Source organism: Macrobrachium nipponense, chromosome 25 (assembly GCF_015104395.2).
Source record: "Macrobrachium nipponense isolate FS-2020 chromosome 25, ASM1510439v2, whole genome shotgun sequence".
NCBI lineage: Eukaryota > Metazoa > Arthropoda > Malacostraca > Decapoda > Palaemonidae > Macrobrachium > Macrobrachium nipponense.
The window spans coordinates 8,962,114-8,988,648 of record NC_087214.1 but is presented as its reverse complement, the minus strand read 5'-3'; the positions used below and the strand labels follow the sequence as shown (position 1 = coordinate 8,988,648).

At 40.7% G+C, this 26,535-nt stretch overlaps 2 protein-coding genes across 3 annotated transcripts in view; both read left to right on the top strand.

Moving 5' to 3' along the window:
• Window positions 1–26,535, top strand: part of LOC135199280 (zinc finger protein 436-like) — a 534,458-nt gene that overhangs the window by 108,170 nt on the left and 399,753 nt on the right. The gene's annotated exons all lie outside the window — the stretch shown is intronic.
• Window positions 3,706–5,461, top strand: LOC135199278 (gastrula zinc finger protein XlCGF17.1-like). The gene has a single exon (XM_064227171.1). The coding sequence runs from the start codon at window positions 3,953–3,955 to the stop codon at window positions 5,093–5,095; it is 1,143 nt and encodes a 380-aa protein (XP_064083241.1). The 5' UTR covers window positions 3,706–3,952; the 3' UTR covers window positions 5,096–5,461.

The window sequence follows — 26,535 nt, the reverse complement described above, 5'->3', positions numbered from 1 at the left end:
TTTTTTCTAATAAATAAATTTATTTAGTAAAATTACTATTACAGCTTACACAATATCAAAACAGATCACAAATAGATTAACCCTTAAACGCTGACTGGACGTATTTTACGTCGCATTTTTTGTCTCTCGGGTGCCGACTGGACGTATTTTACGTCGACATTTTTTGTCTCTCGGGTGCCAACTGGACGTATTTTACGTCGACATACAAAAGTTTTTTTTTAAATCGCGGAAAAATACTTTTAGGCCTACCAGCCGAAAACTCTTGAATCACGTGCCTTGGGGATGCTGGGAGTTCACGGATCAAGGTGGTTGTTTTGTTTACAATCATTACGCAGGCGCGGGCAAGCGCGAATTTCTTTCTGCCGCACTAAAAAGTATCTGTGACACATCTCGGAAATTATTTCGTCACTTTGACATAATTTTTGTACATTTTAAATTAGATGTTACATGGAGTATTATATATGGAAATATGCGCATTTTTATGTAGAATACAGCAAAAAAATACTCATGATTGTAGCTTTTATCAGTTTTGAGATATTTTCATATAAATAACGATAAGTGCCAAAATTTCAACCTTTGGTCAACTTTGACTCTACCGAAAATCAAAGGTCGAAAAAACGCAAATTGTAAGCTAAAACTCTTATATTTAGTAATATTCAATCATTTACCTTAATTTTGCAACTAATTGGAAGTCTCTATCACAATATTTTGATTTATGGTGAATTTATTAAATACTTTTTCCTTACGTCCGCGCGGTAACTCTTTCCGAAAAAAATCCTACTGCGATTGTGGTAATATTTGCACCATTTAAAATTAGCCGTTACATAAAGTTTTACATATGAAAATGTGCGCAATTTCATGCACAATACAACTAAAAACAACCCATGGTTGTAGCTTTTATCAATTTTGAAATATTTTCATATAAAAAACTGATAAGTGACAAATTTTCAACCTTGGTCAACTTTGACTCTACCGAAATGGTCGAAAAACGCAATTGTAAGCTAAAACGCTTATAAATGCTAGTAATATTCAAGCATTTACCTTCATTTTGCAATAAATTGGAAGTCTCTAGCACAATATTTCGATTTATGGTGAATTTATGAAAAAAATAACATTTTCTTTACGTCCGCGCGGTAACTCTTCCGAAAAAATCATACGTGCGATTGTGGTAATGTTTGCACCATTTTAAATTAGCCGTTACATAAAGTTTTATATATGAAAATGTGCGCAATTTCATGTAGAATACAACAACAAAAAATAAAAGGTTGTAGCTTTTCTCATTTTTGAAATATTTGCATATAAATCACGATAAATAGAAAAAAAAAACCACGTTTCGTCAACTTTGACTCTACCGAAATGGTCGAAAAACGCAATTGTAAGCTAAAACTCTTACAGTCTAGTAATATTCAGTCATTTATCTTCATCTTGAAACAAATTCGAAATCTCTAGCACAATATTTAGATTTATGGTGAATTTAAAAAAAAAAAAAAAAAAAAAACTTTCCTTCCCTCCGCGCGCGGATTCTCCGCCACAAATCTCCGAAATGCGTACGTCCCATTCTCGGAATATTTGCTCCATTTCATATTAGGCATTTCATAGAGTTTTATATATGAAAATGTGCGCAATTTCATGTAGAATAACGAAAAATATTTTGAAGGTTGTAGCTTTTCTTATTTCCGAAATAATTGCATATAAAAAAATTCGACATTCGGTTCAACTTTAACTCGTCAGATATGGTTGAAAACTGCATTTTTTAAGCTAATATTCTTACATAATAGTAATATTCAATCATTGTCTTCATTTTGAAAGAAATTGGAAGTCGTCTAGGAACAATATTTTAAGATGTATGGTGAATTTTTGAAAAAAAATTTGTTTACGCAGTATGTTACGAATTCATGCATTATTTTGTGATAATATTTTTCTCTGTGTGCTTTTATCGTTTTACAATGTGTATTATACCAAAATGATCGCAATTTAGTGTACATTACAACGAAAAAAAAGTAACTTGTTACCTTTAACCGTTTCGCGCACATATATCGCATTATTTATATATGATAATGATAATTTTTTTCATTTCTGATGGTTGCATACTAAACTTCAGCCAATGACAAAAAAAGGAGAAAAAAATGAACTCTTAATCTTGAAAACTAAGCGCGCTGTGATTTTTTGAAAAAAATATTTTTTCCGCTTCTGCGCTCACTCTGAAACACCTCCGGCACACGGGAGACATTTTTTTTTACCGCTTCGGCGTTTAAGGGCTAAATAACAAATTCTGAGCATATTATTATATATATATAAATTTACCGAGAACAAAGATTCAGTAACATTTTGGAATTTTTACATGTTTTTTTCTAATATTTCTTTGTAATTTTCTTTTCAAAATTACATTTATTACTGACATACTATCATAAAAGATAACTAAAACCAACAGCAACCCCTTGGTATATTTATGAGCAAATTTATAAAAAGACATCATGTGAGACAGAGTACATCCTCCCTTGAAGTCAAGATCACAACTAGCTCATGAGCCTCCCAGTCTCTCATCTCAGCCAGTCTAAAAGTTGCCATTAGTGAATTTATGGGCCATAAAAGTAATGGCACTTCTTTCCTGCTCAATTCCCCCAAAATTGATGGCATGTAATGTTGTTACTTGGCATGAGTCACTCTGTCGTCCATCCAAAAAATTGTAGGAAATTGCAAAAAAAGGCCTTGACCTAACCTAACCTCACTTTAACCTAATCTAATCTCACTTTAACCAAACCGCTTCAGGCAAGGACTCCTCTAGTACGCCCCACACAAGAGCTCACAAAGTTACGAGCATTAATCCCTCCATTGAATTCAAGAAGAATCTGTCTGTTCCTCAGGTCCTGAAAGGGCAGGGATGTTGGTTGCCACGCCCAGACCACCTTCACTCCCTTCTACCTTCAGGATATTGCCCACAAGTCCATGGACACTTTTTCATTGGGTCTTGTGGTGGCTGCTCAACAAGTTGTGCAGTTTACCCAGCTCCTCTAAGAAGACAAGTAACATCTTTTTGCTTTGTATGGCCTTTCATTCTTCTCGAAGAAAGTTGCTCTATACCCATCTGTTCAAGAGAGTGCCCAGAGGTCTGACATTGGAACGTACAGTTCCTCCTATACTTCCTTCGTTTTTGTTAGAGGTGAGGTCTTCTTTCCTTGATCCATCGACAAGGAAGAAGACCCAGGTGTGGGGAACTCTACCAGTAGGTTCAGAGACTTATTCAGCTTTCTCCCTCCAAGAAGTAAAGGTTTGTATACCGTGTGGGAGCAAATGACAAATTTTGAAAGTAATTTGTATTTTTCCTATCTCTACAAACCTGAGGTCTTTATACTTAATGCCCAGCTGACACGATTACCTGGGCTGAAAGTAAAGTGACACTCTACCAACTTGGTGGGAGAACCTCCCACCTGGTGGTTAGGTAGTTAACTACCATACAACCTTGTTAAAAGTTTAACAGCTGGTTTCCAGCTTCGATGAATAGTATTCTTATATAAAGACCTCGGGTTTGTATAGTAAGGAAAAATACAAATTACTTTCAAATATGTGTCATTTCTGCAGGTGAGTATGAAACAAATAGATTTATAATACTCCCAACTCTTTAAGGAAAGATGTTATTTGATTGTCAAAATTAAAGTTAGCTGGGAATGGTGTGGTAAAGGCAGGGAAGCTGCTGGTTGCAATTGTCAACCAATTTTGGCTTGAATAAATTTGTTTGATTCCAAAAAGCATCTAAGGATTCTGTTTTATTTCTTTTCTGACAAATTGTGTCCAAATGTTCATTACATTGTAGTGTTTGTTTTCCCAGAGAATGCTTATTTTATAGTTATGACCGGTGCTATTAGGAACATGTTTTTCTCAGATTGTTTACTATTTTATTTCAGAGTACAATTCCAAACAGAGGAAAATTTCATAAGAGCCTAACTAGGACTGAATGAAAATGGAAGCCGAAAAATCGTCACCATTTCTGTTCATCAAAGAAGAGAAGGAAAATTTGGAGGAGGATCTTACTGAAAACACCGGTGAAGGCTCTTCATTTGCAGACCCCTTAGCAGTCAAAGAAGAACCAGAATTTTTATACCATAATGAATTTGATGTGAACTGTTCCTTCCATTCTATTAAGTTGGAGGAGGACAGCTCTCCGAGCTGTGATGATGAAAGCGGAAAGATCTGTATTGCAGAAGAAATTAGGCCTTTGGGTAAAAGTGATGCATCATCAAAGAGAAGCAATACAGCAAGGAAGCAAATAACTTGTGCTGAATGCCAAAGGACATTTTCACAGATGTGCAGGCTGAAATCCCACATGAGAACTCATACAGGAGATAAACCATATACTTGCTCTGTATGTCAAAGAAGTTTTTCTCAACAAAGTCATCTCAAAAGACACTTGAGAACTCATACAGGAGAGAAACCATATACTTGCTCTATATGTCAAAGAAGTTTTTCTGATTCAAGTACTCTTGCAAAACACATGAGAACTCATATGGGAGAGAAACCATATACTTGCTCTATATGTCAAAAAAGATTTTTTGAATCAAGTTATCTCAGAAAACACATGAGAACTCATACTGGAGAGAAACCATATACTTGCTCTATATGTCAAAAAAGTTTTTCTGATTCAGGTGATCTCACAAAACACATGAGAACTCATACTGGAGAGAAACCATATACTTGTTCTGTATGTCAAAAAAGTTTTTTTGAATCAAGTTATCTCACAAAACACATGAGAACTCATACTGGAGAGAAACCATATTCTTGCTCTATCTGTCAAAGAGGTTTTTCTTGTCTAAGTCATCTCAAAACACACATGAGAACTCATACAGGAGAGAAACCATTCACTTGCTCTGTATGTCAAAGAAGTTTTTCTCATCAGTGTGCTCTCACAAAACACATGAGAACTCATACAGGAGAGAAACCATATACTTGCTCTACATGTCAAAAAAGTTTTTCTAGTCATTGGTATCTCAAAGAACACATGAGAATTCATACAGGAGAGAAACCATATACTTGCTCTACATGTCAAAAAAGTTTTTCTCAATTAACTATTTTAAAAAATCACATGAAAACTCATACATGAGAGAAACCATATACTTGCTCTGTGTGTCAAAGAAGTTTTCTGAGCCAAATCATCTCCAAAGACATGAGAATGAATTTACACTAGACAGAAACTGTATACTTGATCTCTGTCCAAGTAGTTTTTATTACATGCTTTTATTTAAATTGACTTCTGCGTCTGTCTGCCTGTCCCCAAATCTTGTAACTCAAATTTTTTACCTGTTCCCTTCATTCAATGAACTTGAAATCTTGCATGGTTATTCATTCCTAATTCTCTTTTATAGCTCGCTATAAAACACAGTGGACTGACTGTATGACTGTATTTTGTTTTAGGCTAGCCAGTCAGACTAAAGTAATGTATTATTCTGATTAGATTGAACCTCATTTTTTATTTATTTGGATGTAGTATAAACTTGAAAAAACGTTTTTACAAATTATAAAAAATAGGTTATATATGAATGAAATATTTCATTTGACCCCAATAAAACTGAAATAATATCTGAATAACATTGTGCGCTAGTGTACTATACTGATTGTAGGCTAAATGCACCAACACTAATCTGAGTGCACCAAGTATCATGGCCCGAATGCACCACTTCCTAATTAAAGTGCATCTTGCCTTGTGGTCCCCATCCACCAACTTAATTCACATAACACCTGGCCTTTGGGAACTATATAAGGGATTTTGACGTAGGAAAAATCTATTTCTGGGCGAGGAAGCCGTGTCGCTCCGTGAAATATGTCTTCTTTAGCACTATTTCTAGTAAAATATTGCTATAATACCAGAGAACTGCTAAATTGGACATGTCAGAAGCCTCTGACTCGCTCACCTATATAAAAGGTGTCGGTATAAAACTGGGGCGAGTGTGAAACACTACCACAGCAACCCCTCCAATTAGCCTTTTCCTCATCAAAAGACCGTAATATGGGGAGCCGACCCATAGGTCACACCTAGCTACCCCGTTGAAGGCGTCTGTGACGTCATACTTATCGATAGCATTGAAGCTTGGTATAGCAAGGGGCGGGGGGGGGGAAACAGGGGGGGTATTTCACTGGGCGACACGGCTTCGCGCCAGAAATAGATTGTTTACTACGTCAAAATCCTTCTTTGGGGTCAGCAGTGTCGCTCCGTGAAATTGTACCAGAGAAAACACCAAGCTAAATCCCTCTTGAATGAAATACAATATTAATTTGAACTCAGAGGTTAAAAGAAATAAAAAAATAGTCTAGAATGGAAAAATACAATATTATATTTACAAAAAAACACCATATAGCACTACAGTGGGCCTCGTATCCCCGGGAGGATAGGCCCCAGAACCCCCCGTGATAAGAAATACCCGTGTTATCCTGATACCCCCCTCAAAAAAAATTGCTTTAAAACTGCCTACTTTAATAGTTAACCCACCCAAGACCACTATATTCCAATGTTTATAACTGCCTACTTTAGTTCAAACACCAAATATGTTTTCAACTATCACCTAAAACTAAATTCAAGACAGGTTTTTAAAGTTATTGTACAAAATTAGACTTAAAAAAATAAATGGTAGTAATATGTACTACTGTACATATGTAGCCTACTAGCCTAGGGATTACAGCTAGAAGCCTACATACGCATGGTGGGCCTCTTTTTTTTTTTTTTTTTTTTTTTTTTTTTTACAAGGAAAGAGAGGATGAGTGGTTAAGAGAACTATCAAAATTATGTAAATCATATGGGTACTCACCAACAATCTAAATTGATAAAAGATGGCGACGATTTTGCAGTGCAATCCAGTAATATAATAACGATAATGCTACCAACAGTATGCAGCGAAACATCTCTTCCCTTCGTCACAACACGTTAATAGTATATTCCACATAAAAACCTTCATCTGACCTTAAGCGTCTTTCCCATAAGAGTAAAAGAATCAGGGCTTTTGGATGCCACATAATTAACTTGTTTATATTGGTACAATTTAAAGAACGCGCGCCACACCACATTTCATAACAACAACAAACCAACCTTGGACAAACGTTGGACAAACGTGAGTAGGCCAGTGTTGCCAACTGGGAATGGCAATTTCTTGCTAGATTTTGTTCCATAAAAGGCTAAAAAAAAATCACATACCGTAATATACTCGAATAATGTGCAATCTCCCATATCATGCGACCCCACAATTTTCACCAATAAACAGTGGTTTTGTGTTTTGTCAGTATCTCATGTATCATGCAAGTTCATAAGGTTGGTGGTTAGCCTGCTAATGGCCGAGTCATTCAGATGTGTGCTGATGCTAGTCAAGTTACGTTAATTTTCTTATTAATCTCGAGAATTTAATAGAAAATCTCAAGATTAAAAAAAAAATCCCAAGATAATAAAATAATTGTAAAAATAACACGCCTTGGAGCCTTCTCTCTCTCTCTCTCTCTCTCTCTCTCTCTCTCTCTCTCTCTCTCTCTCTCTCTCTCTCAGAATAAATACGTACATACTGTAATTTGAGTCTTTCACCAACGGGTATCAGTAAATGTTAGACATTGTGTGCGTGTTTAAAAAAATGTGCAGTACACACACATTCTGATGTTTCGGTTTTTGGAATTTTTCAGATTTTCGGAAATGTGAGGTCAGATGCATAACAAACAAACACCAATACTGCAGCAAAAACATTTGTTTTTTCCCTTTATGTTTTCATTATTGTTATTTATTAATTAGTTTATTTAAATAAATATTAATATAATACTGTTAAATGAATGTGAGATCATTAAGATCACCTATAATAAAATAGTGGGACAATTAATACCATATGTTCACTAATAGGTATTATTTTCAAAACAAAACATTCCGTAAAACACAAAAAATATATGTACATAACAATCAAATATAATAATGTTTTGCAGTTCAACTTGTGAATTTTAACAATAAGTATGACTATATAATATATTTCACCATATCGATCTTGAAGTTGAAGAGTCGTAAAATTCTGAGGATGGTCCGGGAAAAGGATTTGTACTTTGTGATTACGTATCGCTACCAACACCATGTGGATTTTCATACCACTATATTGATGACGCATCGCTACGACAACACTGGTGTTTTTCATACCACTATACGTTAAAGTTAAAAACATGACATAGAATCGACTTTGCGACTTCGTTCACTGATATTTTTAACGATACAATAACTATCATTTGTACTACTAAAACCATCTTCACATAAGTAATTTTTCGTAAGATATGTGTTGTTGCAAAAGCTAGCTTATACATAAAAGGCTTTTATAATTTAAGTCATCTTAGATATACATATGCACCCAAACTCATTGTGGGGAAATTTACTACTGTTTCCTCGGATATTGAAATACTTTAGCATCATTCAAACACTTTAATAATATAATGCATAAATACTAGGCTATATATATTTACATCGTATACAAATACTGCATACAGTTATATACACATACTTTTATATACAAAGTTAACAGTTATATAAACATACTTTTATATACAAAGTTAATCATATGAGTAGTGATCAGACGACAGCTGTGCACTGGACTATGTACGTACTACTTGGAAGATAAAACAAACAAAAATTTTGTTGTTGTTAGTCGCCGGGATAGATTAACATTTTTCCAGAGATTAAAGAGCTGAATTTTGTTTTGAAGGTATGTCAACCGCGTTATTATATTATTGTTTTCACGAAGGAATAAATTATATAAAGAAAATATTGAGTAATTTTTGCCGTCGCAGTCAGTCAGAAAATCACGAACATGGTAAGGTTCAAACCTAGTGCCATCCATGCCATATGTCTATAAATAGAACAGAAGCAGAGGGCAGTCATTGGATAACAGATCTCCATGGCTACCAACCAACCAATCAGGTGTTAGTTATACTACTCTGTAATTTTTTAGAATGAACGTTTACACACACGAAGCTAACGATGATGTATGTGTTTTGCAATACAGTACGTAGTTTTTAAAGTTTTTAGTATTAGTGTAAGTATTTTACTGATTTCATGAAGAATAGAATGATTCCTTCTCATTACTTTGAATGCAAAATGGCTTGAAGATTCTTCCGCAAAAAGAAGAGAGAAAAAAAATTTCCTTAGAAGATGATACCTATTTACTAACGCGGTTGACATACCTTCAAAACAAAATTCAGCTCTTTAATCTCTGGAAAAAATGTTAATCTATCCCGGCGACTAACAACAACAAAATTTTTGTTTGTTTTATCTTTCCAAGTAGTACGTACGTAGTCCAGTGCACGCTGTCGTCTGATCACTACTCATATGATTAAAACTTTTGTATATAAAAGTTATGTGTATATAACTATTAACTTTGTATATAAAAGTATGTGTATATAATTGTATGTAGTATTTGTATACGATGTAAATTATGTATAGCCTAGTATTTATGCATTATATTATTAAAGTGTTTGAATGATGCTAAAGTATTTCAATATCCGAGGAAACAGTAGTAAATTTCCCCACAATGAGTTTGGGTACATATGTATATCTAAGATGACTTAAATTATAAAAGCCTTTTATGTATAAGCTAGCTTTTTTTTGGAACAACACATATCTTACGAAAAATTACTTATGTGAAGATGGTTTTAGTAGTACAAATGATAGTTATTGTATCGTTAAAAATATCAAAGTGAACGAAGTCGCAAAAGTCGATTCTATGTCATGTTTTTCCTAAACGCGTTGACTTAAAGGAGAACGTTATTTTGGTTGTTTTTTATCACTGCCACAAACCCATAACAATGCAGTGTATGTATGATAATTCTAAACTATTATTCACTACCAAAATAACGATGATATTTTGTATTGAAAATTAAGTTACATATATTCCAAACATTATTACTACGTAGCATGAATAGTACTATGAAATATTTCGAAAGATAATCTTGCTGTTGAACGCTACCATAATTTGATTTTCATATACGTACTTACATTTTGTCAGCTGGCTGGCCTCGCATAGATAAAATTGGTTTCACTGATATGGAATTACTCCACGAATAGCTTTTATTGTGAAGATATGACGACTAAAGGAGAACGTTATTTTGGTTGTTTTATCACTGCCACAAACCCATAACAATGCAGTGTATGTATGATAAATTCTAAACTATTATTCACTACCAAAATAACGATGATATTTTGTATTGAAAATTAATGTTACGTATATTCCAAACATTATTACTACGTAGCAATGAATAGTTCTATAAAAATTTCGAAAGATAATCTTGCTGTGAACGCTACCATAATTTGATTTTCATATACTCGTACATTTTGTCAGCTGCTGGCCTCGCATAGATCAAATTGATTTCACTGATATGGAATTACTCCACAAATAGCCTTTTTATTATGAAGATATGACGAATTAAAATAATAAGGTAAAAAATGCCTTTTATGTTTCGTTTACGCTTCGTCGCCAATAACAAACAGCAATACTTACGATAATCTATGACAAATAGCGTTTGTATGACTTCATTGTTCAGAGAAGTTATATACGAATACTGCCAAAATAATAATGAAGTTCGAATTAATTTTAGCCTTAATGTTATTACTACTGTAATTACATACCCACTACTATTATTAAAATTTCAAAAAGTTTATCAAACAAAAAATGTCGCTTTGAACGCAACCGTATACATAAAAACATTTTCGTATGTAAAGGTATATGCTTACATTTTGTGGCTGGCCACTCCGGCGATAAGTTGAGTGCAATGATGTGGAATTATTCTTTGAATAGGCTATTTATTATGAAGATATGACTATTATATGGTAAGATAATGTTTATTACCTTTATTGTCAGTTAATATCATAATGTGAATGTTGTGTACGTTGGTGGTTATCGCACTGCAACTACACTTAGCCTACCAATGAACGTCGTACATAAACCTTGAATAGGCTATTTATTTCGAAGATAGGACAATATATAGGTGAGAATGGTTTTATTACCTTTATTGTCAGTTAATATCATTATATGAGTCTTTACAATGAATGTTGGTAGTTTATCGGACCACGGCCGAGGTTAGCCTACCGAAAAACATCGCATACGCAACACAAACAAACAAACCCGTGATGCAGCGATTCATACCAGTGATGTAACATGAGAAAGCGGTCCAGAAAAAACCCGTGATTAACTGGATCCGTGAATAAGCGATGCCCCACTGTAACATGTGTCAAAAAAACACACACAATAAAATAATTACCAATAATTTGTATAAACGTAACACTATACACCAATTCTAATAACAAGGACATTTGCTGAGGTAGGTAGAATGTTAATGAGGCTGGCATAATGGAAAAGATTCATATGACACAAGGACAGTACTATATTGATGTTGTAGCAAGAGACACTGGTCTCCCTACAGCTATTGCATAATATTTTAGATCCTCCAAAGACTTAAGGTAATGCTTTTTGAAAACCGAGGGCGACTTCCAACCAGTATACTTCTTTAGATCATCAAAGTTCATATATTGAAGATAATTTACAGAAGTTGCTATGCCGAATGTCATGCACCTAGGGAAATGACCCTGGCTGGCTTTCTTTGATAAAATACTAAAATCTGCTGCCTAATTGCCCTTTGATATATGGTACCGACCACCGTTTCTAATGAAAAGGGGGCCTTCAGAATCGGTAGATGTTCTAGATAAATAGTCCCTTAAGAGTCTTAACAGGACATAAAGATGGATCTTGTGGAAGCGACAATCTTGCCATGGGGACCACCTTACCAAAGGGTCTTCATTCTTAGCCAGAAATTCTTTATTTGGCGAAAGCAACACGTCACCCGAGGAAAGGAAACTCTATATGCCCCTTGGTCTAGATAAAGATGACAGCTCTGAAATCCTGGCACCTGAAGCCAGACTCGATAAAAACAGTGTCTTACGCAAAAGGGTTTGGTAATCACATTTGAAGTTGTCTGTTTCCGAGGCTAACCTGAGAACATCGTTAAGAAACCATGACACTGACGACGGCTTGTGAATGGGCCGCAGGCGTGCACATGCCCTTGGGATTGAGGTGAAATAAGACTCGGTTAGATTTATACCAACCCGAGAAGAAAAATCTTTTTCAGAGCTGACTTAGTGGTTGTTATTGTGGCAGCTGCAAGCCTTGTTCGAATAAAGTCTTGAAGAAGGTTATAGCCACGTTCATTGTCATTACTTTGACATTTGATTCCCTGAGAAATGTAGACAATTGTTTAACTGCTGAATCATACTGGCGAAGTGTAGATTCTCTTTTGTCTGACTCCAAGAACAAAATGTTCTGTGGATTCAATGTCCCTACTCTCCTACCTGCAAACTTCATGAAATCCATAAAGATAGGGTTTTGTGGTGAAGACCTGAGGAATCGAACACACGTTCACCGTTTGAACTTGTTGCGACAGCCTCAAGTCCGGGAGAGGGTGAGGACGAAGACCTAGTTCCAGGAGAAGGGGAAACCAATTGCTCTTGGGTTCCAGTGAGGAGCTATGAGAGCCACCTGACCTTCGAAGGATCTCAACTTGTGCAGCACCTTCAGGAGAAGGTTTCTGGAGGGAATGAATAAACCTTCCTCCACTGGTTCCAATCTATACTCAGGGCGTCCGTAGCGTATGCCAGAGGGTCCAGATTTGGGGCTACGTAACAAGGCAGCTTGTGGTTTGCCTCTGTAGCAAACAGATCACTTCCAGACCCGGTACTTTCCTGCAAACCCTCTTGAAGGATTCCTGGTCCAGTGACCATTCTGACTCCAGGGGACTGATCGAGACAGTGCGTCTGCCACTACATTGTGACTCCTGCCAGATGGGGTAGCCGATAGATGCCGGGTGTTTTTGGCTGCTAGAGAAAAATTGCTATCATCACATGGTTCACATGACTTGACTTTGAACCACCTCTGTTTATACAGTGTACCACTACCGCACGTACGAGAACCAACCTGATATGACTCTTCTTTGGAGGACGAAGCTTTTTAAATCAGGAACACTGCCATAGCTTCCAGGAGGTTGATTGTGAAGCTTTTGGAACTGAGGTGACCAAGTTCCCTGAACCTTCTCGTGCTGTGAATAACCTCCCCAACCTGTCAGTGATGCGTCCGTATGCACCACTAGGGACGGGGGAGGGAACTGCAACGGTAATTCTTTGGCTAGGTTTGCAGCCTTTGCCCATGGGCGCAGACGTTTCCTGAGAATCAGAGGTATCCGGGCGGACTTGTCCCGACACTTGGCATTGGCCTTTGAACGCCAAACTCGATTGATGTCCTTGAGCTTGGCTTTCAATAGAACGTCTGTGACCGAGGCAAACTGGAGCGAGCCTAGGATCGTCTCCTGATTCCTTCTTGAAGTCTTTTTGCATTTTAAGAATTGTCTTGTTGCCTTGGCAATCTCCTACCTCTCCCTGCTGGAATGGAAAGTGTGTGTGAATCCAAGTCCCAATGGATACCTCGCCACTGGAACTTGGACTCCGGAGTCAACCGGGACTTGGCCCTGTTGATCTTGAACCCTATATATCCAGGAAAGACATGACCTTGTCCGTGGCTTTCATACACTTGTCTTTGTCCATCTCCCAGATTAGCCAGTCGTCTAGGTACGCCACCACCAATATACCCTGAGACCTTAGCTCCTGCACCACCGCCTTGAAGGAGTAGGCTTCTTTCCCTAGTTTGAAGCCCAGGAATGGTCGGAAGTGCCGAGCTATCGGGACATGATAATAGGTGTCTGTAAGATCTATAGAAGGTGGTGACGGCCCCACGGGGAAGTAAGGTCCGTACCTGAGAGATGGTCAGCATTTTGAACTTGTCGCAACGAATGTACAAGTTTAAACGGGACAAGTCTAAGATCACCCTCCTTTTGTCGGTCCCTTTCTTTCTTTGGGACACTGAATAGACGACCCTGAAATTTCAAGTTCTTTGTCCTGGAGACTGCTCCCTTCTGGAGAAGGTCCCTGGAGTAATCCTCGAACTCCTTATCAACTCTTGCGTTGGTTCCTGATAGAGGTGATGGGTGGAGGAGGACCCTTGATCCAACTCCAGCCTAGTCCCCTGGATACTATGCTTTTCGCCCAACTGCTGAACCCCAACGATGGTCGAAAGAGGTACAGCCTGCCTCCTACCTGCGAAACTTCATTGCGATATGAGGGTCGGGATCCTCTTCCTGACCTTGCACCTCTAGCTCGCCCTTGGGCTCTGGCTCCTCCACGCTGACGAAAGGATCCTCTAGCCCTGCCACCCCTAGCAACCCTGGTAAAGGGGTGAAATGCCCGGCTCTCATAGACTGGGTTAAAAGCGGGCGACACTGAATACTGTGGGGGAACCTGTTGGTTAGTCGACGGCGAAAGGAAGACAAATTGATGCTGTTGCTGAGGCTGAGCCTTAGAAGTCGAAGGCTGGGATACATGCTGAATTGGTACAGCTTGTAGCACAGGATGCTGTTGCGGAACTTGAAAAGGTTGGAACCTCCTTTGCCTCTGGAGGAAGAAGACTCTAATTTCCTTTTGAAAGGAATGCCCAACGCAACTGATGCTTTGATTAAGACGATGCCTCGTTCTGAACCTCGTTTACTGCCGAAGCTGGGAAGAGATCTGCACCCCAGATTGAGGAAGCCAGAAGTTTGTTGGGTTCGTGCCTACAGTATTGCCTCGGTCCTCGATCGTACTAGAACTCGAAATAATTCCATTTAAATGTGAAATTTTGAATAAAATTTTGTGTCAGAGCTCAACAAAAAACTGGAATCCAACCAAATGGAATCATACGATTTTTGTAAGCAAAAGTGTTTCGGTCAGTCACCGCTAGTTGGCATTGTTCCCATGCTCTTTAAAGCCCTCTCGTTTTGGTGCTATTGTTTTGAGCAAGTAGTACATGCTTACAACAGTTTTTTCCTTAGTTTTTGGGGCTTTGTATACTGTACTATTTTGATTCAATCATTGCTGACAGGCAGAAGAGGAAAACGGTAAGAACTACAATTTAACTTAAGAAGATTAGTGAAAATTATTATGACAACCTTAAATCCTGCCAAGATATTTAATGGTTGGCTAAACCCTTGAAATGTTAATAGTTGTGTCAATAGTTAACTACCATCACAAATATCAACACTAAACAAAACATCTTTAATAATTGTAAACCGTAGGTTATTCAAGTGAATCACTAGCGATACAACTTTTGATACTGTAAACAAACCAACTTTAATTACAGGAATTACCGTGGATAATTATCATAATTAGGCATTGTGTTGAGCGAGCTCTCACTTTATTACAGATGTATGATATTTATTTGTAATTTGAAAAACCGAAAAGCTCTATAAACTTAAATATTTTTGGGAGAAAATGATCGCTTGAAAAAGTTAAAAGTATATTACAGAATATAAACATTGTCATTGTACGCCATTTGCATTTGAAATTGTTTCATTCTCAAAATCTCGGCTGATTAAGTACTATCGATATCTTCATTGCCATTACTCAGATGCTAGAAGAGATGTACATAATTTGGAGATACTTTTTCTCGTAAATTAACAGAATTGGTTATTAAACGTGCACAATACTTGATTTTAAAAGCGTGGTGTGATTTTGCCAGTTCCAGACAATAAAATCGCCTGTTCTATTTTTTTTTTATAGTTACGGCAATTGGCTGTATCTTGATTGTTTATGTTGGTACAGGTTTACAATCGCTTCATCCGTAATTAAAAAACTCGAAATATCTTAGTGGAGGATGGAGTAACATCATAAGTATGGTTTGAGAGAGAGAGAGACTGTTGCCCTGGATAGGTTGATACACTGACATCTAGATATACACTAGCAGAAGTCGAATAATAGTTGTGTATTGAGAATTATAACCATTTTCTTGTTTAGCTGTATCTAATCCTATTGCATGTATTACCATCATATTAATCGAATTCAAAACATGAGCAGAGCGCTCTGCCATCTGTTTAGATCATAAATGGAACATAATTCACAGATACATTTTCTTTCAAATTATTTATTTTAGAGCTGGGTTAAAGAATTGCCGCTACTTTATTTATAAACACAGTAAATCAAATGAAGTACATGTGTGTTTTTGCCAGTTTCAGATAGTGCTTTTGCCTCCCAAAACATTTTGCAGTCTGCTCATTATTCGTCTTAGTTCCCGTGGCTTGACTTAGATGTTCATAATTTCGGTAGTTCCTAGTCATGCTTGACTTACGAGCTTTGTTCTTTACTAAAGAGCAATATTTCTTGGTTGTATTTTATAATCAAGTACAGGGTTTTGTGATATCGATAGTTGTTCCCCAGTTATCTTTAATATCGGGATTCTTTCCAATTAAAAAAGTGCCCCTATTTTACAAGGATATTTTATGAAAAATAAATTCAGTATCATAAAATGTATTGAAAGATATTTTAAAGTGATTTTGAATACTACATTCCAGTAGAATCTGTATGAAATTTACCATAAATGATTACTGGACGTAAACAACGTGATAGGCCACCAGCAATATAGTTTTGTTTACATCCGCTCACGCCACTAGCTGTCGATGTAACTAAGGCAATTTACCTCATGTTTGTGATAACAGACATAATTTGGCTCATTTTAATATTTTATTAATTTGCTGTAATACTTAGGCTTGATTTTCAATGTTTTATTATCAGCAACAATTTTTGTGCCTACCCTGCCTAGCCTATGTCGCTCAGTCAACCATCGGTAATACGGCTGCTTGGTCGTACGTAGGCCAGTTATTTTGGTGCAGTATAGTTTAAAAATGAAAAAATGCTCTCAATACGGTATGTTATGTAACACTGAAGTTATTTAATTGTAATTTATGTGTAATATTTTGTATAAATAGGCAAGGTTAGGATAATAACGGGTGATCAAGAATGGATGAATCCACTTTCATTTATTTCTTGAAGGAAAAATGAATTCAGATCTCAATTAAATCGCATATTGTCGCTTCTTCTGGAGTGGATTACCATCGAGGTCTGGGGCTTTACTGTCATTCACTTTGCAGGATTATTTTCTTAGATAAAGTGATTTATTTTAAAAAGTCTGAATAAAAATAAAATATTACAAGACAAACACATTATGCTATGAGGGGGAAGTTCAAAACTCGACTCCCTCACTTGGTAGTTACTTCTCAATTTAAACTACAAGTGTAAGTGTTTTTGTAGCTGTAGTTGACCTCTGATAGAAATTACTTTGTTAACTACTTGTTTATCTTGTCGCTGCTTGTCTACCAGTAGCCTACAGTAGTACTGTATTTAAGGATGAACTATTTAACTGATATGAAAATGTATCCTCACTGTAAGTCTGAAAGTAGACCTATACAGCAGAACTTTCTTCGTGTAGGTACAGTGGACCCCCCATATTTGCAGGGAATGCGTACCAGAACCCCTAAAAAAATTCCCATAACTGCCTATTTTAATAGATCAAACACACACACACACACACACACAAATGTTTATATGGGGTGTGAAGGAAAAAGTATGGCTACTCAAGAATTAGCCATGCAGTGTGATATCTGTGATGCTTGGCAGCATAGAATTTGTTGCAACTCTGGTTAGTGAAACTTTAGTACTAGTAGTATTTTTGTTTTTATTATAGTATATATTAGAAGAATCAATAGTGTTCAAAGTATGTAGATTAGGAATTGTGCAAAATCTGTAGGTGTGATCAGATAATGGATCAGTGTGTCTGTGTTTGGAGATACTAGTTAGGAATGTAAACAAACCTCTATGAATGTTTTCAATACAGGTACATGCATACCAAATATGAACCTCATTAGTTAAGGCATGAGGAAGAAAGCATGAAAGACAACAAAGATAAAGGGTACAAAACAGCGCCCATAAATGGGCACTAAAGCTCACCTGATATATCTTCAAACGTTATTACTTCACTGTTATTTGGTAGCATTTGTGCTAAGGCAATGATGAACTCTAATACTATTCTTGGATTAAAAAGATTTGTTTTTGTTAGAAAAATAAATCTGACCTTTGACTGTAACCTTGACCTCTACATACGGTTGTTGTTCAGTAGCACTTGTTCTAAGGTATATGCACATTAAATATGATCCTGATATGTTTCGGCATTACAAGGATAGGAATCAATAACAAAATCTACCTTAATTGCTCCAATGACCTCTGACATCTACATATGGACTCATATTGCATAGCCCTTAGCTTAAAATCTAAGCATACCAAGTATGAATCTGATATATTTCTGCATTAAGAAGGATCTAAAACAACAAAAAAGTGTAGTACTACATATACCAAAAAAGCAAAAGTTTCATTTCTACCAATATGACCTTAGTACTTGTGTTGCACAGTTCTTCCTAAGGTATATGCACACCAAATATTAACCTGATTAGTTGCTACATTCAAAAGATATGAGCTGAGAAACGAGTGAATAGCGGTACTACCAAATTGTAGACTCAGACGCCCATGACTACTGCATCACCCCACCTCATCAGGTCAGCTGAAAATCAAGTGTCAACACCCAATAACAACCTATTTATTTATTTGCAGAAAAATTTGCATCTGCCACTGAGATGGGACTTGAAACATGAGGCCACTTTGGAAATTGAACATTTTTGCCTTAATTTTTTAGGCATTAGGTACAAGGGACTGCTACTGGAAGCTAAACAAGAGGGAAGTTGAGTCACCTGTATGGGTTTGCCATAACTGTACGCTCAGCAACCTCTTGCCAATGGATATTGACAGCTTCAATGGAACAGAAATTCCAGATGATCTGGTATGCAGACCATTTACCAAAAGACAACTGGTCGAAAGACAATTCTTCGAAAACAATTAGTCAAATTATCAAATTGACAAGTAGTATGATGACAGTTTGCCAAAAAATTATTAATTATGCTTATAATAATAACAAATTAAAGGAATTTTGTATTAATTTCTTTCATTTTGATAATTAAAAGAAATATTTAAATAAAAATGAAATTGTTTTATTAGTTTCTTTCATCTTAATAATACCTAGAACAAGGCAACTTTTTAAAATAAATTTAGGACAGAAAGAAATTTGATAAATTTTGTGCAACTGATTTTAGAAATTGCACACAAGTATTTTCAAATGCTCGTTTACTCGAACACAAATAGTATTTTTTCTTCTAGAAATATTCAGTCCCATTGCTGGGTGTTCAAATTAAAATTTCACTGCTCGCTTGTCCCTTTCGAATTTTTCTAAATAGTTTGGGAATCGTCGGGTGTTTCACCGAAACGCGTTTATTAAAAGCATTGTGCTAGGCATCCTTCTGAAGAGTTGTTTGTTCTTGGTAAATTGTCTTGTACTCTACTGTATAGGTACACTGAGTCACTGACCACATATCTATATCAAAATGTGGTCTTCTTCATCTGCTGCCTCTCTGAGTCATCCCTAGCCACGTAGCTTTGAAGTAAACCAAGAATACATAATTCACTGAACCCCTCAACGGCTTCATGGATCTAGACAACGAAGAAATCCTTGAACAAAGAACGCACATCTTGAGGGGTGTAAATGCGAGAGCTTGTAGTTGTTTGATTAGAAAGAGTTGTTAACATCTCTGTGGAGACCACATGACTGAATTTTCCACCATAGACAATGGCAAAAAATAGAATTGTTCCGACACGGCATACAAACCTTCGGTCCTTTTACAATAGGAAGGTACTAGCGGCAGCTGGATAGGTCGTAAGCTTTCGAACAAGGGGTTCGGTAGTTAACTGCTTGTCCGACAGGCGCGCGCGGAGCAGCGACTGGGAGGTAAACAAATCACTTTTGCTTTCGGCCTGCTGGCGTGTGGACGTGTATCATCGCTCTCTGCCCGCTTCATCGTCGTTGCTTTCGCATGGTTGTGTTTTTCTTTTTCTATTTATCTAGTGAAACTGAATTGTAAGTACAATCATTTCATCGTTATTTCCATTGAATTCAATTGTGAATTAAAGGATCTTGGTTTCTCCACGCCCTCCGATTACCCGAGTGCCGGGACTGAAGGGCGTAAGTGCGGGAATTCATTTTCCCAGAAATGATCCTCGTATTGTGTATGCTCGGTGCTGAGGGCGGGAGAGCGCTCGCTCTGAGCGTATATTTTGTTGGAAATGTGTAGATGAAAATCGTAAGTAAGTGCTCTTTTCATTTATTTTTTTGACCTGTATGCTCGTTGCCGAGCGAATGCGCTCGACACGAAAACTTATTCTGTATGGAAGTGGAATCGCAAGTACAGTATTCTTTTTCATTTTCATATATTATTTTGATTGTAGCAATACTCATTTTGGATCAATTTCCGATCTTACCCGGAAATTGATCCTTTCCCCTTTTTATTTGAATGAAGTGAAATCGCAAGTGCAGTTCTTTTTTCATTTTCATATTTTTATTTGAGATTGCATTATTTACTTGGATCAATGTTTCCGCTATTTCCCGGAATTGATCCTTCCCCTTTTTTATTTGTATGAAGTGAAATCGCAAGCGCAGTATTCTTTTTCATTTTCATATATATTTTGATTGCATCAATTCATTATGGATCAAGGTTTCCGTTCATAATCGGGAATGGATCCTTTTTACCCTTGCGATCGGTACCGAGGGCGCAAATGCGCTCGATCCGAGCCCTTATCATTGTGAAGTGAATCGTAATGCAAGATTCTTTTCATTTTATTCCTTTTATTATTGATTGCATCAATATTTTATTTGGTTCAAGTTCCGCTCAGTCAGGGAATTGATCCTTATGCCCTTGCATTCGGGCCGAGGGCACGTTTGCTCTCGGGCTCTTTTTATTATTGTTGGGTACATGGGTGCGGTGTGTGGGGGTGGGGAACGAGAACCCCCCCCCCCCCCCCCCCCCGCTCAGCTCCCACAGATGGCCCTTCCCCTTCGGGGGGGGAGGTTATCTGCGTTCTTCTCCTCGCCCGATCCATCGAGCGCGGGGGAGGGCGCTCGGTGCCCGATGTACAATTGTATTCGGGGTCTTCCACTCGTTCGGTGTGGGGCTCACCCCCCCCGCGCGCGAGGGGACTTTCCCCCCCACTAATCACTACTCTGTTATTTCCGCAGGTGCTACTGCCACGAGGGTGGACCTTGGTGAGGTATGGGCGTCCTTCCATTTGCAGGGCGTGCTAGTGTCCAGGGGCTGCAGTTCTATGTCTGGGCCTACTGCGGTCACCCATGGAGTGGTGACCACGCTCCGCCCAGGTGACGACGTCCCTCCTCACCTGGTGTACTCGCCCACAGTGGTAACAGTCTTGCCTACAAGCCAGGCCTGTGAAGTGCCGTTCGCGCCGTACCGAGAGGGGGGCGTGCCGCCGCCGCTCGTGTTTGCCGCGCTGCCGCGACCACACTTCCGCTGCCCTAGAGCTTCGCTCGCCCCTGGACCTGCCGCCGGTACCAGGATGTTGCTGGCTGCTGCTCACTTCCTGTGTTTTACCGGTGCTGCCTGCCGTACCTGCCGATTCTGGGCTTCTCTGCCGTTGCTGCGCTGGCTGCCCTTCCGTTGCTACGCTGGCTGTCCCTACCGATGCTGTGCTGGCTGTGCCTGCTGTTCCTGAGATGCCCATACCTGCTGACGTCGTCCCTGTTCGTGGTGGACTACCTACCCCAGACTATGGTCTGTCTGTACAGGTGCGTCCGGGCCCTGTGGCTTCGGCTACAGCAGCCCCGGCTCCGCCCTGGATGGCAGATCTTACGTCTGTCCTGAGGAAGCTGACGAAGAAGAGGAGGAAGGTGTCGTCGTCGTCGTCTTCATCTTCTTCTTCATCGTCGTCGGCTGCCGCCTCTTCCCCTTCGACTTCTAAGGCTTCACAGCCGAGGAAGAAGGAGGTTGCCTCCTCCCTCCTAAGAAGTCTCCCTCGGGAGCTTCTCGGGACCCGTCTCACCTCGGTGGGACGGGAGGGTTCCTTCCGCTGGTCCTCCTGCTCCTTCGGGAGCGGGGCCCCGTCTCTTCTTCCGCAAGGAAGAAGACTATGGGGACCAGAGGGGTACCGGCTAACACCGGTACTTTCCTCTGCCTGGGGTCATGGTTCTGCCACTGCATCAGGGTCCGTCTCGGCCTCTCGTTCGCGGGAGGTACCGAGTGTACGGTCGCCTACCAGCGACCGTGCAGCCAAGAACCAGACCTCTGAGCTCGCCTCAGCGTCAGGTTCACGGCACGGGGGCGGAAGACTGGTGACAGCCGCTCACGCGACTCTCACCAGACCAGCTCTCGCTCTCGCGGCGACCAGCTGGCTACCCGGGACGTGACGGTCCACGACCGGCCAGGGCTGAGGCTGGGAAGAGGTCCTCCCGTTCGCCGGTGCCAGCCACGGCTGGAACCAGCGACGTGACGTGCCGTGAGGACAAGCACCGGTCTCACTGTGACAGTGGAGTCTGCAGGTCGCCTGACCGTCGCTCTCACAGAGAGCGATCGGGTACGGCAACAGCACCAGCTCTTCTGACACTCGAGATCGGGGCCGCTGTGCTCAGTCCAGCCGTTCTCCACAGCGAGACGGTTCGACCAGGCCTGCAGCTCGATCGCCACGCGTTGACGATCGCCTGCAGCCCTCCAAGCCTGCTGGTTCTGCCAGCGAGCGAGGAGGGAGCGTCAGGGTCTGCCTCTCCCGTACCTTTAACCTCCTCGGGTTTTACACCGGAGGAGCTCAGGTATTGAGGAGTGATCGTGAGGGGTGCGCCCCTCATGATCCCACCACGACGCCTACGTGCCAGGCACGGTTCTTGGACCGGCCAGGACGTATGCGCAAGTGGATGGAGAAGACCGAGAGGGCTGTCGCTGTTCCCCCTTCTTAGGAGGAAGGTTCTCGGAATATGCTCTTGTTCGAAGGGCTTAACGGTCCCACTCTGCAAGATGCTGTGACTTCCGAGATCCAGAGGAACTTTGCCGAGGTTATGGCGCTGATTCGTCAGCACAACGACCTCGGGGAAGGATCGCCGCTCCCACCAGCAGAGCCACGTCTCGGCTCGAGTCGTTTTGGGGCCCGAGAGGGAACCCAAATCGACGGTGGGTCTGCCGCGATCGGAGCTTGCCGACTGTGTTGAACCAGGTAGTCTCTCGTCTCCGGACAAGAAGGCTCTCTCAGTTCTGGCCGGTCGAACAAGCTACTTCACCTCCTCTACTGCGACAGAGGCATTTCTACGTGTCTTCGGACACCGTATTTGAATACCCCTTCGGTCCTCCTGAGAGGTTTCGACCTCGACGAGGACTGGAATGAGTCGGAGGACGGTATCGGCTCTCTCCTGTCAGGTGTCGATCAGCCCCACCCAGACGACGTTCACAGTGGCGGCAGACCCTTACCTACAGTATGAGTTCGTAACCCTCCTCGGGGAAAACGTTTTCTCCTGACGATACGTTTTCCCAGGCTCTGAGAGGCCATCGCCGTAAGGCGATGGCTGCTCCTTTTCTTCTCCAACTGCTAGTTCCGCTGGGAAGGCGAGCCAGTATCCAATTCCTCCCCCATTCCCTCTCTCCTTACGGCTACGAGGGAAAGGGGAGGGATCCTACAGAGATGTCTCTGTAAGATCCCACGTTAGGGGCTGCGCTACCGGGGGGACCTTCGGGTCCTACCTGACGTAAGCCCCGGTCGTTGAGGAGGGATCCTGCCCCTTTCTCGATTTCTACGGGAATCGAGAGGACCACCAGCTGATATCGTTTGACGAATTCGGTGGGGGGTTTCGCAGTGCTTAGAATTCTACGGAATTTCTAGCGCACTCAGAGTGTTCGAGTTTTTTAAGATCTCCAAACACTTAGGCGAGACCACGGTCCAAAGTGAGCGAGAATCCCCGATAATTGTTACACGATAATCGGGAACCTCGTGCTCGAATTCCTGTAATTTCTAGCATTTGGAAGAAGACTGCTGCTGAAAGAAGAGTATCTCACAGTAGGCGATTAACCTGGAATAGAGAAGAACGGACGGGAACTTCCAGTTTGGCTTGAACTATCGTCTTCGGTATTCTGTTCACCATTGAAGCTTTCCTTTGGGAAAGACTTCTCCTTCACTCTCTTGACTAGAGAACGAAGGCGGTCGATCTCCAATCCTTATTCTCATTCCTCGAGAGGAAAAGAATTTAGGATGGAGGTTGTGGTACAGAACCTACAAATATACTACGTATATTACCCTCGCGACATGATTCTTTTAACAGTTGAATTGTCCGGGGGGCGCATACCGTAGTTAACTCTACGGTTGGTGACCGAGACGAATTGTATCTTAATTGAACTGCAACTCGGGGTTGCCTGCAACCTCCCAGCAGTTATCAGTTTCGATTTTTAGATACTTGGTATTGTCACGACAACACCAAATCAGCTTTTGTATTTACCGAATCCGTTTCGGTTAAATATAATTGCTCGAGCGTATTCTTTATGCTCGATGGTTCTAGCCGAACGCATTCCTTCGTGGAATAATGGATTACCTGGCAACTCAGGATGACGAGTCACCGAGAGCGCTACTGCGTATTGAACTGCCTGATAGCAGCTCAGTATCAGCTAGGTCTCGGAGATGCACGGTCGGTTACGTCTCTCTCTCCCCTGGTTTGATTGACTACCGAACCGTATCTCTGCCCAACAATCATGGACTTAGGTCTCTGATTAACGGGGATTCTCGCAATAATGAAGGACCATCTACTGCTGTGACGCTCGATTTCATCGCCTTCGACATTGCGAGAATTTTCAACAGAGATATCTCTTGGACTCTCTCATCTTTCTGTTTACCGCACGGTAACAGAAGTCTGTACTAGTCTAACGCTGCATCGCAAAGCGATAATGCGAATGATTTTTGCAGACATCTGAGTTTGTCTTCAAATATCTCGTATTCGTAGGTGTGCAATTATTCATTGCTCGCCCCGAATTAACAGATATGTCAGAAGACATCGCCTACTCTCCGACCTGACAGCTCTACTTCCAAATGTTCAGCCCATGAGAAGCAGTTCTTCAGGCAGTATTTCCCTGTCTTCATTACTGAAAAGCGCTCCGTCACTCAAGAAACGTTTCTCCTTCCACCGCCGCCCGGAGAGCAGCGAGCAGCACCCCCGACGATGCCAGATAATCAGGAACCCCCACAGGATGATACGATTCCTCACCGGACAGCAAGAATGAATAGCGTTAGCGTTCTCAGTCTTTGTAGCACAGGTTCAGAATCTTGAGAATCCTTCTCTCGGTTCAGCCGTGAAGACGTAGGTTGCTTTTTCTGTACACCTTCGTCTTCAACGACACATAGTGTTGTTTCTCCTTAGCTGAGAATCAACTATACTATGAGATGTCTTGCCATCAGGGACCCTCGGTCTCTAGAAGGCAATTGACTTTCGCCTGTTGGGCACATGCCTTAAGAGAATCATCACCTCGCCTTCTGGCATCGGTGACGAACAAATTATTTGTTTAGTCTCTTGGCATAACCCTTTTAAGGCGAAGGTCACATGACTTGCTCGGGTGCTTGGACAACTTGCCTCCTACCGAACGCAGTCAGTCGGCAGCTGTCAGAGCGCCCAAGTCTGTTACGAACTTCGCTGTGGACTTAGCTCGGTTGTTCCATAACAGTCTGTTCTTCGTCCTAACGGCTTGTCACAGTACCCATACCATCGACACCCACCATTGAGTGTCGGTGTCCTATCCACTACCGAGAAGAACAACTTCGCTGCAGACGGATAGACCAGTATGGGTACAGGACATCACCGAAGTCGAGAAGAGGGATAGGTCATACGACCATTCCCTTCTTTTCCTCTGAGGTAATTGCATGACTTTTCCTGCGAAGTCAAGCATCCAGGGATGGGGATTCGTGACGCTCGATTTCGTACCGAATTCGTAGCGAAGACTCTGAACCCTTCGGTTCCTGACGATCGGTTAGAGTCCTTCACAATCCCCTCCCTAATGGACTTCACCGCCTTCGATGCGAAGGAGATGCTGCTTTGTCCTGTGAAAGCGCGACGAGCTTTCTGAAGAAACTCGACATCCCAGGCTGAGTGTTGAAGACTCTTCGTCAGCACCAAGATGACCTAGAAGTACACTCCCTCGAGTTACACAAGAACTTCTCCGTGGCGCAGGTACTGAAGGCAAGGGTCTGGTACAACCAGACCACTGGCACCTCCTTCTACCTTTTGGATATTGCCCACAGGTCCTTGGATCGTTTTCCTTGGGACCCGTGGTGGCTGCTCAACACGTTGTGTAGCTAACCCAGACCCTAGCAGGCTGAACAGCATCGAGTCCTGGTGTGACTGTAAGAATAGATAAGTGAATGAGAGAGTGACTGGCTTCTCTTCCTATCTTTTTCTCCCCCTCTACCTGTGTAGAGGGATACGGTCATCACCTTGCTGGATAAGGACGAGATGCCGGTGAGCTACTCGACAGAGCCCCATCCTATCCCTTTCACTAGGGATGGGAGCGAATATCCACCACTTCCTCCTACAAGGGGGGGGAAGTGGATGCCAACAAGAGACAAACCATAACTTTATGTTGCCTCTTGCAAATAGGAACTTGTTCTTGTTTGCTGGTACGAAGAGATACGCTTGCCTCTCTCTTAGTACTTGGTCCAGAGGTCTGACCATTGATCCTGTGGTGCACACCCCGATCAATCGGACAGAGGCTTGGATCCCTCCCTCG

Coding starts and splice junctions, on each gene's coding strand:
- LOC135199278 (XM_064227171.1), top strand. CDS start 3,953: ATGAAAATGGAAGCCGAAAAATCGTCACCATTTCTGTTCATCAAAGAA.